Source organism: Corvus moneduloides, chromosome 1 (genome assembly GCF_009650955.1).
Source record: "Corvus moneduloides isolate bCorMon1 chromosome 1, bCorMon1.pri, whole genome shotgun sequence".
In the NCBI taxonomy this organism is placed as follows: Eukaryota; Metazoa; Chordata; class Aves; order Passeriformes; family Corvidae; genus Corvus; species Corvus moneduloides.
The window spans coordinates 6395399-6408459 of NC_045476.1; the positions used below are offsets into that span (position 1 = coordinate 6395399).

General features: G+C 42.7%; 1 protein-coding gene across 8 annotated transcripts in view; it reads right to left on the reverse strand.

Annotated features, from left to right (window-relative positions):
• KMT2C (lysine methyltransferase 2C) overlaps positions 1-13061 on the reverse strand; it is a 193872-nt gene that overhangs the window by 20564 nt on the left and 160247 nt on the right. For all 8 annotated transcript variants that reach the window (XM_032098772.1, XM_032098805.1, XM_032098830.1 and 5 more), the window contains 8 exons: positions 12263-12445; positions 9772-11637; positions 8403-8728; positions 5807-7626; positions 4648-4759; positions 3608-3686; positions 3423-3486; positions 1198-1430 (listed from right to left, as the gene is read on the reverse strand). In XM_032098772.1, the coding sequence (XP_031954663.1) occupies positions 1198-1430; positions 3423-3486; positions 3608-3686; positions 4648-4759; positions 5807-7626; positions 8403-8728; positions 9772-11637; positions 12263-12445 (4683 nt within the window). The remainder of the gene's footprint in view (positions 1-1197; positions 1431-3422; positions 3487-3607; positions 3687-4647; positions 4760-5806; positions 7627-8402; positions 8729-9771; positions 11638-12262; positions 12446-13061) is intronic.

Here is a 13061-nt window from a genome sequence, read left to right on the forward strand (position 1 = left end):
AGTAAATGAATCTGCCAGCAATGTCATGATTAGCAGCTGCTACTTCACTCTAACTCCACCGTAAGATTAGACTGTCATATATGTATGATAAAGATTGGTTAAAGGGAATTTTTTTTCATTTTTTCTACTTGTGATTCGTTGTGGAAGGGAAAAAAAACTATGCAGACATAATTTACCCACTCCATCCCTCTTCCACATAGTGGAAAGATGAGCTAACTAATATCCCATCCAGCAAATACTTTGTCTTGAAGAAACACAGGAGCAAGAACTCAAGGGTCAGATATCACTCAGGACTTCATTCCAAACTGTCTGCTGCCAATTTTTTTCCTTCATACTAGGAAAGGGTAATTCTAAAGTATTTTCATTTTCAGCAGGACGACCTGATCCTGACAATCATGCCAGATAATTTATAAAAAATGTCTTGAGGAACCACAGCATTCACTACTGGTGGGCAAAGCGCAGATTTAACAAAGCTATCACAGGTTTCATCTCACTATTACCACAGTTACAATATGTGAAATTCCAACTGAATATAAGGAAAGGAAAACAAAGCCCAGTGAAAGTGGTTACATGTAGAAACAGGGGCCCAGAGAGGCTGGGAAATCTCTATCTTTGGAGACTTACAAAACTTGACTGACAAGGTGCTGAGTAACCTGATTTAATCATGAAGCTATTTCTGCTTTGATCATGACTAAAAGATCTCCAGATATCTCTTTGACCTGTGCTATTCCATGACACAATACTGATGATCAGCATCTAGGAACGAGACAGAGCATACAACTAGACTAACTCTAAAGATATAATGGAAAGATATTTTCAAACTGTAGGAAAAGAAGATTGGGTTAGGAGGTTCATTCAAGCCTGAAACAAAGCACTGCATGCTAAAACTTTTCTCTGACTATTTAATTTTTGCTTTGCATGGTGTCAAGAACTCTGCAAGTCATTTTGTCAAGGAATTCCCCTCTTCCCAAAGTACTAACCCAGCTTTTTGTCATAGTGTATGCCACAGCATACTCCTTTGCAGCTCCAGGGTCCATGTACTCTCCAGAGCAATGCTGTTACACACGCAAAACAGAACAGGGAGTGGCTCCCTTTAAGTAGAGCTCCACTGTATCTTTCAGAAGATTTAAAGGAAAGAGTTATTACCACTGTGACAGCTCAGTGGCAAGGTGAACAGTCTGGATTCCAGATGATTACCTGATCTAGCTGTTTTTGGACCATACTTTGCTGCTCAGTAACATGTTTAAGCTGCTCTGCATCTTCCTCTGGGAACTCCCGGCCGGCTTTCTTGGCTGTGCGCTGTTTGGCTGAGAGGGCCTTTTTGGATTTTCTGTGGGCTCCAATTTGCTCCTCCAGGTACTTCTGTTGCATTTGAAGAAGTTGTTGTGTATCTTGCAGCCATTCCTCATACTGCTTTCTTTGTGAATCATCTAGAGAGAAGGGAAATGAAGTGTGATATGATCTCATCCTGGAGATGAGGAGATGAGCTCTCATCCTACTTTTCAGAGCTCAAATTTAACCATCACCACCCCCCCCCCCCCTCCTTTTTAAGAGACTAGTGATCAAATTCAGACAAATTTGACAGAGAATTTGGTATTTCAATACTAAGCTCTTGGAGTGACCTGAGTAAAGGACACAGATCCAAATAACAGCATTTGTGAGAGAAAACAGTTTTAACACAGTCCATATCGGGAGGTATCAGCCAGCTGTTGAGGCAGCAAACATGCACTTGCCAGTGAGCAAATGTAGCTTTGGGAACAGCTAGAGAACCCAGTGATTCCCTGTTCTGCAACAGAAGAGGGGACATGGAAGACCTCTGGAAGTACTCAAGTACAAAGAGCTTAAGGAGCAAGGACATAAACTTACAGGAAACACGGCCTGATTAATTCTGGTGTTTGCAGAAAACTGTTGTACACACAGAATTTATTTTTATGACCGCTTCTAAGAAAAATATTAAAATGATGAACACCATCGAATATTAATGAAGTGAAAGAAAGATACTGTCTTTGTAAAAATCACTTTGTCAGTGGCAGCCTTCAGCACAGGGCCTTCAGCACCAATTTACTCCCCCCAAAATAAATGCCTCTCATTTAGGCTGTAATAGAGACATTGCTCTTCTTACAAATGACAAATGCTCATCTGCCACGGGCAGTCCATTGCTCTCTGATGTTTTTCTGGAGGCAAAACAACCATGTCTGATAACACTCTATCTGCACTAAGCACAGAAAGCAAGAGAGAACACGGGTGATGGCGTCATTTGTCTCCTGATCCCATTTTCAGTGAGGTGGGACACCAGGAATACAGCACAGACCTTCCTTGTAAAGATCCTTGTTTAACAGGGATACCACGAGCAGCATGATTTCCATACAACCACATCCTCTTGTGCTCCACTCTGCCACCTTCTACTTTAGCAGTCACTGTGTCAGTGACTGCTTTGACTCTGAACAGCTCAACTAAACCCACTCAGAGTGAGCTACGGCCTCGAGGTGCTTTCAGGGAAAAATTCTGCAGAACTGATCCCACAAACTGAGGGGACAATTGAGAGTAACATGAGCAACTTGAAAGTACTGAAATATTAGTGAGTTCCAGGTAAGGGTAACTACTACTGAACTGAGAAACAGGTAAGTGCTCAGAACCCACCACCACCAACCAGAGTAGTGCCGTGCTGAGTGCCATGTGATAATCTTGCCAAAGCTCCTTATTGCACACTCAGTGCTGTTACTCCAGCTTCTGGAAAATGTGAAGGTGTTTACTTCTGTTTCTTATTCATATATATCAAGTGAAGTATTTGTAGTTATAGAAACACTTTTTTACACATGGTCTTTCTCTTCCAACATATGCTCAGTTTTAATTTCTGCTAATAAATCTTTCTTATCACAGAGACTAGGATTCACAATTGATCTAGGGCAGCCAGAAATATGGAATGCAAAAAGCTGCTTTCAACAACTGTGCTTCACAGCCAGGCCTGCCTAACCAATGCCTGGAAAACTTTTTCTGGTATTTGTTCAAATGACCATGATGCTGCACAAAACTTTCTGCTTCTGAAATAAAAAAACCCATCGATACAGACAGTTGTTCTCACTGAGCTCAGAATACTGCAACACAACCAAAGACCAGGTTTCTGCTATAGCAGTCTGCCAGTTAATAGATTATTGCTCTCACACAAATCCAAATAACGTCAATTTTCTGTTTCCCTCTTTCCGTATGGTGTTTTGTTGATGATAGCTTCTAGAAAAAAAATATTAACAGCATTTACTATGCACCCCCCTTCATTATCTGGCATCATAATGATGAAATGACTCAATTTTAAAAGGATGATTTTTTTGAGAGACAGGATCCATTTATGGATAGTTCATTTTACAGAAAACAGAACTGTAAAATGAAAAAAACCCCATACAATAAATTATTAAATATTTACTTACTGACAAAACCAGGACCAAAACTGGGAGGATTAGGTCTAGCAATCTGAGGTGTCAAACTTCCATCCTAGAAATTTCAGTAAAACAGAGACAGACAAGGATATTAAATCACAGTTCAATTAAAATACCCAAAACCTAGTTATCATTACTGAACTGGTTTTTTCCAAGCCCATATCAAGTTGCATTACCTGTGTAATTGCCTGTTGCATATGATTTTGGCCTTCACTGGTCTGAGCCCCTGGCACTGGCTGACCCATAAAGGGAAACCTATTGATAAACAGAAAGTGAAATTATAATCTTGAAAACTGGCATTTTAGGAGAGAGACAACCTTCTGTATTATGGCCAACTTAAACAAAGCACCCAAATATTTTTTAGACATTGGCTTGAACTTCTCTACCAAACCTTTTCAACATCTGGAGATACAGACAACATTTTGCCTTTGGCTGAAATTACAGCATTTTACATTATTCAGAGAGATGACGTAAATATGACCTACTGAGCTAGAGCAGTGAAAACACACACAAATCTGTATTTGTATTTTAGTATTTTGTAATTTAAAAGAAAACCAGTTCAATGTATTCAGCTTTCATCGTCACCAGCACAGTCAACTGGAGCTGGGTCCATGTCCACCTTGGGTAAGCCATGTATTACCATGGGGCACTGGACAGAGAAAGCCTGTTTGAATGGCCACACAGAAAGAACAAGCACAGATCCGCCCTGGCCCATGGACTCCCCAAGTACCCTAAGGACAGTCCCAGTGCAGCCTGCACAGTTCATAGCTCCTTTTGTCCTCAGAAGAGATTTAAGGAGAGGATGGAACTTCCACTCCTTGGGCTGAATCTTAATTATACCCAGCATTAAATGATTTGCTTCAACATGAGGTTCCACTGTTACACTGTCACCCCCAGTTTTCTAGCACAACGTGTGGGAGATGTGTCATTACCTGATTAGGAAGTGGGAAAACAAGAAAGAGCATCAACAGTGAAGCCATGCTGGCCATGTTGGCCTATGACACTACAACTAGAACACAAGTCTGATGCATTTGAGTAACTTTTATAGCTCCTATTGCCACACTTGCTTTATTCCTAGGAGATAATCCTGTGTTAGCATAAAATGCAAACTACATGACAGAGAATTTTTTTTCATTTCCTGCACACAGTTTCCCCAAACTCTGTCATTTCCTTTTATTTTTTGTAGTCCTAAAGACTGGTATCAAATGTTGCCTACCTGTTCATGACCATTGGTGGCATCCCCATGTTACTCTGTGCCATGACTTTGTTGATCCCCTTAAGAGCCACCATTTTTGCTTTCATTATGGGATCTGTAATCGCATCAAAATCTGTAAGAGAAAAACAGCAGCAATGAATCACACAGCTGAAACATTACAAGTTATTAAATAGAAATCACTTGTTTACACTTAGTTCATATGTAAATCTTCAGTAAAACATTAATTGCATTCCTATTTCACATTAATTGTCTTCTCCGCTTTGATATTCCACATTAATAAGCACTTTCATGTACCCTCTAACAGAAGTTAGTCCAGCAACAGCTGTCCTTGTTTTCAGCCACAACATAAAAACCAAACCAAGTCAGTCTGAGAAGTGCTCTAGACCAAATCTGGCCTATGACCCAACAGATTAATAAATTCTATTTATAGGTTTAAGACTCAGGAAGAAGTTTTTTTGTGATCTCAACTGGCAAACCATCACTACTGCACGATGAGAATAGCCTTGATGGTCAATGTAGCTTACACAGTCCTCAAAATAAAGTGTTTCATTAACAACTAAATGATGGTGATGGGTCTTGATTTGAATGCTCAAACTGCTGGGTTATATTAAACAAGCAACCACAGTTCTTCTTAAAATTCTTTTAGTACAAGCGTAATTATTTGTGATGTTTCTGGGCCTTGCCTAGACTGTGTGTTAGTAACAGCTTTTGATAATCCCTTTTCTTGTGACACACTAAATACTGCAAAAAAAGTCATAAAACAACCATAAACATAGAATTGATAGATCAAGTATCAGAAGGTGAGCTAGTGCACTTCATTGCCTAATTCTGTTTACAAAGGAAACATTTGCTCCGTATCTCATGAGAACCTAAAATATAAAGAGAGTATGTGACACAGCTGATGTCACAAACATTATCAGTAAAGCAGAGTTACCCTGATCCTGGTAATGACAACAGGAGCCTTGCCACAGAGTTCAGAATTCCACCTACATGCTCAATTTCCATACTCCCTTTGTACCTAATAGGGAGGTTGATTTTTATTATGCCACCTTCAAGCTCTACATATTTACCTGTGTCTTGCAGTGCTGTGGATTATTTAACTATTTACTGCTGCTTTTTTAGAACAACTGGAACACAGACAAACACAACACCCACATACCAATATTAGGGAAAAATGGCTCCGAACGCTGGCGAATCATGGCTTGCATCTGTCTCTGCTGCTGCTGCTCCTGCCTCTCCTGATCCAGGAGGTCCTGCAGAAGAAGTGGCTGTTCCTCTAGCAGAAGTGGCCTCTCTCGGTTCTGTTGCTGAGCTAATGGCTGAGGGAGCATCATCTGTTGGGGACCAGAGATGCCACTGGGACCAGGACGGTTTGGTACAGCCACAGTTTGATTAGATGTCTGTCCCGTCCCAAAGTTATGATTAGATGACTGACCCTGAATAAATCCTGGATTTGGTGACCCATGAGAAAAATTATGGTTCATTCGTGGAACCATGGGCAGATTTGAATTCAAAGTGTTTTCCAAGATCTGTCCAGCAGGTGTCATGAGTGTTTGTGGAATACCTGATCCATGGTTCATTTGTGTGGGTGGCAGAGATTGAGATGGAGATCCCAGAGCTCTTGCTTCAGCACTGTCTGAGCTCTCACTAGAGAGCAAACTTGAGAGGACTGGGGTGGACCCAGAAATACTGCAGGAACTTACTGCTCCTTGAACAGGCAGCGGAGCAGCTCCCTGAGCATCTGGACTAGGCACAGTTGTATCTTGACTTGGAACAGCAGGAGTTTTGTCAGGGAATTCTGGGTTACCAGGTTGTGCAGGAGCCTTTTCTCCATCCTTTAACTCCACTTCAGCAACCTGTTGAGTACTTGTGGACTCAGTACTTCCATCACCTTTTTCATTTTCGTTCTTCTTTTCCTCCTGAGTGTTTGGGGAAAGTACTTCTGTTTTAATTTCATTTTCTGTAGCTGATTTCTTTGGTGGAGACTGGGTCTCAGCAGGGGCAACAGTTTTATCACCTTGTTCTTTCTGTTTGGGTTCTTCTGCCTTGCCCTGGATATCTAGTTTGTCATCAATGGGGACACTAAGGTCTAGTTCTTCATTAAACATTCCTTTCTTATCCCCCACATCAAGGTCTGGATCTGTGTATGCAATTAAATCAAATTCCCCCGATCTCAGAAGATCATCGAGGTGAGGATCATTGGTTTCCAAATTATCTAGAGTGTCCAGTTCATCTCCTTTCCCATCCTCTGTGTCCAAGTTCAGATTTTCCAAATCCTCATCATCTAAATCCTTGACTTCAACACCATCAAGGTCTTTCACATCCAAATCTTTTACAGCAGGATCATCAGGATCAAGCTTTTCTTCTAGACCATCACTTGGCTGGTTGGGAATCTGCAAGTTTGCAGATTCATCACTTGGTGCAGATGTAGACAAAGACGGTCCTGGGAATGCATCAGCAACTGGCTGACTCAGAGAACGCATTACAAGTGCAGGTGGGTTCTCAGGATTGATTTGATCCTGCTGGGACTGGGACATGTGCTCCAAACCTCCAGACATCTGCAACTGGTTTGGTATTCCTTGAGAATTGTGTCTCAGCGGTTCTGCCTGTCTTGGGCCTGGGAAATCCTGCCTGGGCAGGAACCCGGGGTGCCGCTGGTGCTGAGCTGCTGCCTCCATCACACTGGCAGCAGCAGGATTGAAGGGCAGCCTGGGCCTCCCATCAGGAGCTCTGTGACGCAGCTCGATGAACGCCTGGCCCAGGATGTTATGCTGCTGGACCGGAATTCCCTGCGGGGGAAAATGCTGCGAGATCCCAGAGGTGTTACTGATCTGTGGATTGTTCACTGGCCGGGGCATATCAATAGACAGGGATCTCCTCAGCTGGGGGGGAACTCCAGGGCGCTGCATTGGCTGCTGAGGACCAAGGAAACGTTCCTGACCCGAGGGTGGACCATGGCCACCTCCTGGAAACCCATATCTAAAATAAAGCATGAAAGGCTAAATCATCTTTTTTCTCAGTCTCACATGACTAAATAACTATTCACCAAAATGCTTTACATGATGTATTCATCAAGATATTTAAATAAATGTTTTGACTGAGTATGCTTACATTTAAATGAGCTTTATGACTACAATAAAATAATTGCTTTAATTATGTTTAATAAACAACCTGTTTTCAATTTCAGTAATAATAATGGATAGAAAACTGACAGTCAGAAATAACCTAGTAATTAAAATACATGTTAATGCAATTCAGAGTAAAAAAACTCCAGTGTGTGGATTTAGAAATTACTAAAATAAATCCAGATACTGAAAAAAATTAATTTCTGAGGTAACAAGGTATGTTGATACTGGTATTCATTTTACATTGCAGCATTCATTGTAAAAATGGCACAGACAGAACCTTGTGTTTGATTACATACACATTAGAAATGAGTTTATTCATTATTAAGACATCAAAAATAAAGTCTGATCTTTTACTTTTTTTTTTAGAAATGCCCCAAAGCCTTGGACAACAAGATGTTTCAGGTCAACCAAGTTCGACTACTTCTGCAGTTTCTCCGTTCGTATTTCTGAATAATTCCCAACAAAAGAGTGTGAAACACACATTCTAACGTTACAGGAAAACCCACTGCATGTATGGAGTTCAGGAAGGTTACCAGCTCCTGTAGATGATTTTTCATCCTGTCCAAAAAGCCCCCTTTATCTAACTATCCCTGTAATACCCTGGGTTTAAGAGAACCAAGAGCTTACCTCAGACCATGAGGTCTCATGCCCATGGTGTTCATATCTCCTGGAAACTGGGGCCTATTGAACTGCCCATCCCCAGGGAATGGCCCACGCTGGTCCTTTGGGTACATGGAGAACCTTGGCCCACCTGGAGGGACCACAGAGGACCTGATATTCCCAGGATAGGGAGGAGGAGGGCGGTTAAAAATTTGATTTAAGTTGTCTTGCTGCCAATGCTGAAGAGGGGCTGCATGGGGAGGAGCTGCTGCGTCCTGCAAGGCCTTTTCCTGGCGAACCGCGTTCTTCTTCTGCTGCTGCTGCTGTAGAATAATCTCACGTAGTTTCTGGCGCTGTTTAAAAGAAAATAAATCATTATGCTTCACACTGCAATTGACATCTTTTGAAGTGTTACACTCTGATAGGTTAAGCCTTTTGGAGGAAAGAAATCCTTCAGTTGTTACAGAAAAATATTATAAACAACCATAATCACCTCAGAAATGAGAAGGGGGGTCAAATGGTGCAAGGTGCTGGTAACACAACCTAAGATCCAGACCTCTTGTTAAAATGTATGGTGTGATCCCATTCTACCAATTAACATGGCAGCAACTCTCTTTCCCTTCTTCTATTCCAGTAATGCAGGCCCTTTCACCACAGGAGAAGTGCATTCTGAGGGACAAAGGTGACCAGAGGTCCACTGAAGAAAATTCAGCAAGAGGTTTATGCCACAGCTGCAGAATTTACTCTAACCCTGTATGATAAATACCACCAATTTTCCATTAAGTTCACTTCCCATCCCTCCTTCCAAACAAAAGATTGAGCAGCTGTCCACAAGCTGAATGTAATTCTACCTCTCAGCAAGAGCTGTTTGCCAAACATTCACAGACAGAAACCTGGAGTGAATGTGCCTCAAGAAGAGCACTGACCAAGGGAAGGATTCAGCTCAAAACATTGGCCAACTGCAAAATCAGACGTGTGGTCTGAGATCTTTGCCTGTACTCCCTTCTCCAGCCAGTGAACAAGTCACTGACATCAGCTCCACACCTCATTTGTTACAGAATAGAACTAACTGTCCTTTTAAAATGGTTTTTTCCCCTCAGACTGTAGCTAAAAGCACTATTACAGACCAACCATCTACATCTTCCGTGGCTTCAAGTATAGACTTTTGCTTCTTTTCTTGGATCTTGTCCAAATTCCTTAAAAATTACTGATGTTTCTATATTCTGTATATTGCGGTTCTATCCAGGAGGACCAAACTAACATACTAAGTAAATTAAGGTAATTATCTTACATGTAGTTATGTTTAATGGCAAGAAACTTCAAGTATTAACAAGAATGGGGGAAATTCTTCTACTTATAGTATTTTAATACAATCAGAATTGAACATTATTCTCACCTGTCTTAACTTCTCAGTATCTCCTTGAGACATATTCATGGTATTCTGTGTATCTGTTACTCCCGTGGTGGGTGCTGGGCCAGGAACTTGGGAAACTTTGGGAAACTGTTGTCCTTGAGAAGTCATCGGAGAATTTCCGGATGCACTGAAGGTGCCCTCAGATCCAGGCCGTGGCTGTTCGGCAGCATCGTGGACCAGCTGACCAGTTCCAAAAGATTCTGGCTGAGGTCTTGGAGTCATTGGTGGTTGATCATATGGGTCACGTGCTGGAGTAGCTGCACCATGGCTAAATGAATCCGTTATTGCAGGTCCTGCAGACCTGGCAGTTTGAGAACATGGATCTGATGGCCTGACAAAAGTGCCCTGCAACCTGCTCTGTGGTGTCTGCAGGAAAGGATCTCTATTTGGTATTAGTCCTGGCCTTGTCATGGCAGGTCTGTTAAAACTCTCAGGAATCCCTGGCCTTGGGGTTGCTGGCTGCTGAGAGTAAGGATCACTGAGAACTGGCCGTGGTGTTCCAGGAGGTTGGGCATATGGATCAGAATGTCTCTGATTTGCTGAGGACTGAGCAAACAGATCTGCAGGCTGAGCGGGTCTTGGTGTAGGTGGCTGCTGCATATATGGATCCACTGTGCTGGGACGAGGAGTTCCAGGGGGCTGGGCATAAGGATCAGCAACTGGCAGAGGAGTACCTGGAGGCTGGGAGTAAGGGTCCTGAGAAGCTGGCCTTGAAATGGGCCCAGACTGAGGGAAAGAATCACCCTGCTGCCGCACTATCCGCGGCGGATGGGCAAAAGGCTCCTTTATTGCGGGGTGGGGAGTGAGGGGAGGCTGGCTGTAGGGATCATTGGCCTGGTTATGGGAAAAGTTATCCACCGGCCTCGGTGTCAGAGGGGGCCTTTCATAGGGATCAACAGCAACGCGCCGTGGCGTGGCTGGCATGGATGAGTAAGGATCTTGTGGGGACTGAGGAGGGCGCAGAGGAGTTTTGAAAGGTCCAGGGCTCCCATCAACAGGAGCAGGAGTCGGAGTCAATGGAGGCCGTGCATAGGCATCAGCAGAGGTTACTCTCTGTCTCTGAAACGTGTCAGTCCTAGGAGCTGGCTTAGTAAATGGATCACTGCTTCCAGCAGCTAAAGGTACCTTCCCTGACTGCTCCATAACTATGGGTGACCGTGGGACCCCCAATGGTTTGGAGAACTGCTCTGATGGCATGACAGGCCTGGGTGTGTCTGGTGGCTTTGCATAGGGATCGCTGCTACCTGGAGATGAAGAACATGAGTCCCTGACTGGCGAAGGCCTGCTTCCCGACGGCTCCCGAGATATGGATGACTGTGCTGCACAGGAATCTAATGGGGCAATGGTGTTCCTCCTAACAAAGTTCTGGTTAATGGGCGCTGGTCTGGGTGTTCCCACCATTTTAGCATATGGATCCATTGGAGAAGGAGGCCTTGTGTTTGTGGAACCTGGAGAAAACATCTGTTGTGATGATGTCTGAGGAGTCTGAGACTGAGACAGTGAATCGTGTACTGGGATTCGGGTGGGAGTGGGAGGTGGGGCTTGCGGCTTTAGGAACACATCATCTGAGGACGCTGATGTAGGCGTAGCAGGGAGCTGCTGCTTTGTGAACAGATCCTTATGGAATGTCTGTTGTGCAGGAGACATATTTCCATTGCCAGTCTGCGGCGTTAAGGGGCTCTGGATCCCACTGCTGGGTGTGTCTGAGCCAGACTGGTTCAGGAGCTGCTGTGAACTGAACTGCTGCTGCTGCTGTTGCTGCTGCTGTTGCTGCTGCTCATTTTTCACTTGTTCCAGCTTCTGTGTGGCTTCTATTTTGGCCTGCTGCTTACTTTTTTGCCGCATTTGCTGTTTTAAGATTATGAGGGAAAACATTACACTTCTTCTAAGTTTAGGGTATACAAAATCTTTCTAATGACTGAATCTATAATTAAAACTTTAGGACACAACCAATATCAATTACAAACAAATGCAGATTTTAAATGCAATGGGAGCAGAGAGTCCAGCCATTTGTAAAGTTCAATTACCTTGGTAAATGCATCTTGCTTGCCTGGGAATAAGAATTTCCCAGGTTGCCTAAAGAGCATCACTGCTTTCCAACCTTATACTCTGGAGACAAAGGTTACTGACATGCAGCACTGGTGTAGGCTCTGAGAGACACTCAGCCCCATGGGAGGCAGCAGTCTGCAGGACAAGGTTACTGCAATACAGGATATGTAATAAAAACCTACTGCACTAGCCAGCCATGCAGAGAAAGAACAACCTATTTCTATAATACATGGGATTTAAGAGTCAAAATCTATTTTTTTTACAAGCAGCTTGTCTTCTGCTAACATCTATTTTCTTCCCAAGCAGAATGGCTGACTTTATACTCTTCTACAAAGAAAGATTCAAATTGATTTTATTACATCAGATTCCGACAACACAATAAAAAGAAGGAAGAAAATAACAAAACGCCCTAAGTGCTACACACCTGTCTGAATTTCCATTCCTGCTCATGTTCCGATTCCCTCTGTTTTAATGGATCTTTAAAGAGGTCGGAGTCGATGCGTGAGCTGGAATCAATGCTATCCTGTTGCTGCTGCCTTTTCATGGAGTCATTTGACATCTGTACTTTATTGATGCGCAAAGCAGTTCTATTATCTCTGGCTTTTTGCTGGAAAAAGAGAAAAAATGCAGTTAGCCTTATTTTCTTCTACTGAGTGTGCACACTGTACACTGTTATTCCTACAAAATCTATCACCAAATTATTTGTACAGCCTGTTTTAATCACACACATCCTTGTGGAAATGACATTACGCACCTCAAAAATAATTCCAAACAGAAAATACTTCACCTCTATAGAAATTCTGTGTTTAACATATATGGAAGGAACTAAGGTTACTAGCAATTACTAAATTAGTAAACCTATTAGCAAAGCTTTTCTATACAGGAGAGTGTCTGTTCCAGGCACTGTGCTGTGCCAAGAAATCATTAATCCCACCAGTTTACCTTTCAAATCACATATTGGTGTGGTCTACAATGTGAAGACTGAGCACAGCAGATGATGTTTGGATCAATAAAGGCCCCTAATATGGAGAACATCAACGACAAGAAAAATACAGTCTAGTCCATTAAATGACCTCAGTTAACAGTATGAACATAGGACATGGGCTTATGGATCAGGAAAAACTGTACAGAGACACAGCAATTCCTCTTCAATGAGGCATTTTACAGCCATAGTGACACTTTAAAGTATCTAATGGAAGTTTCAAAGAGCCTGTTTTACCACC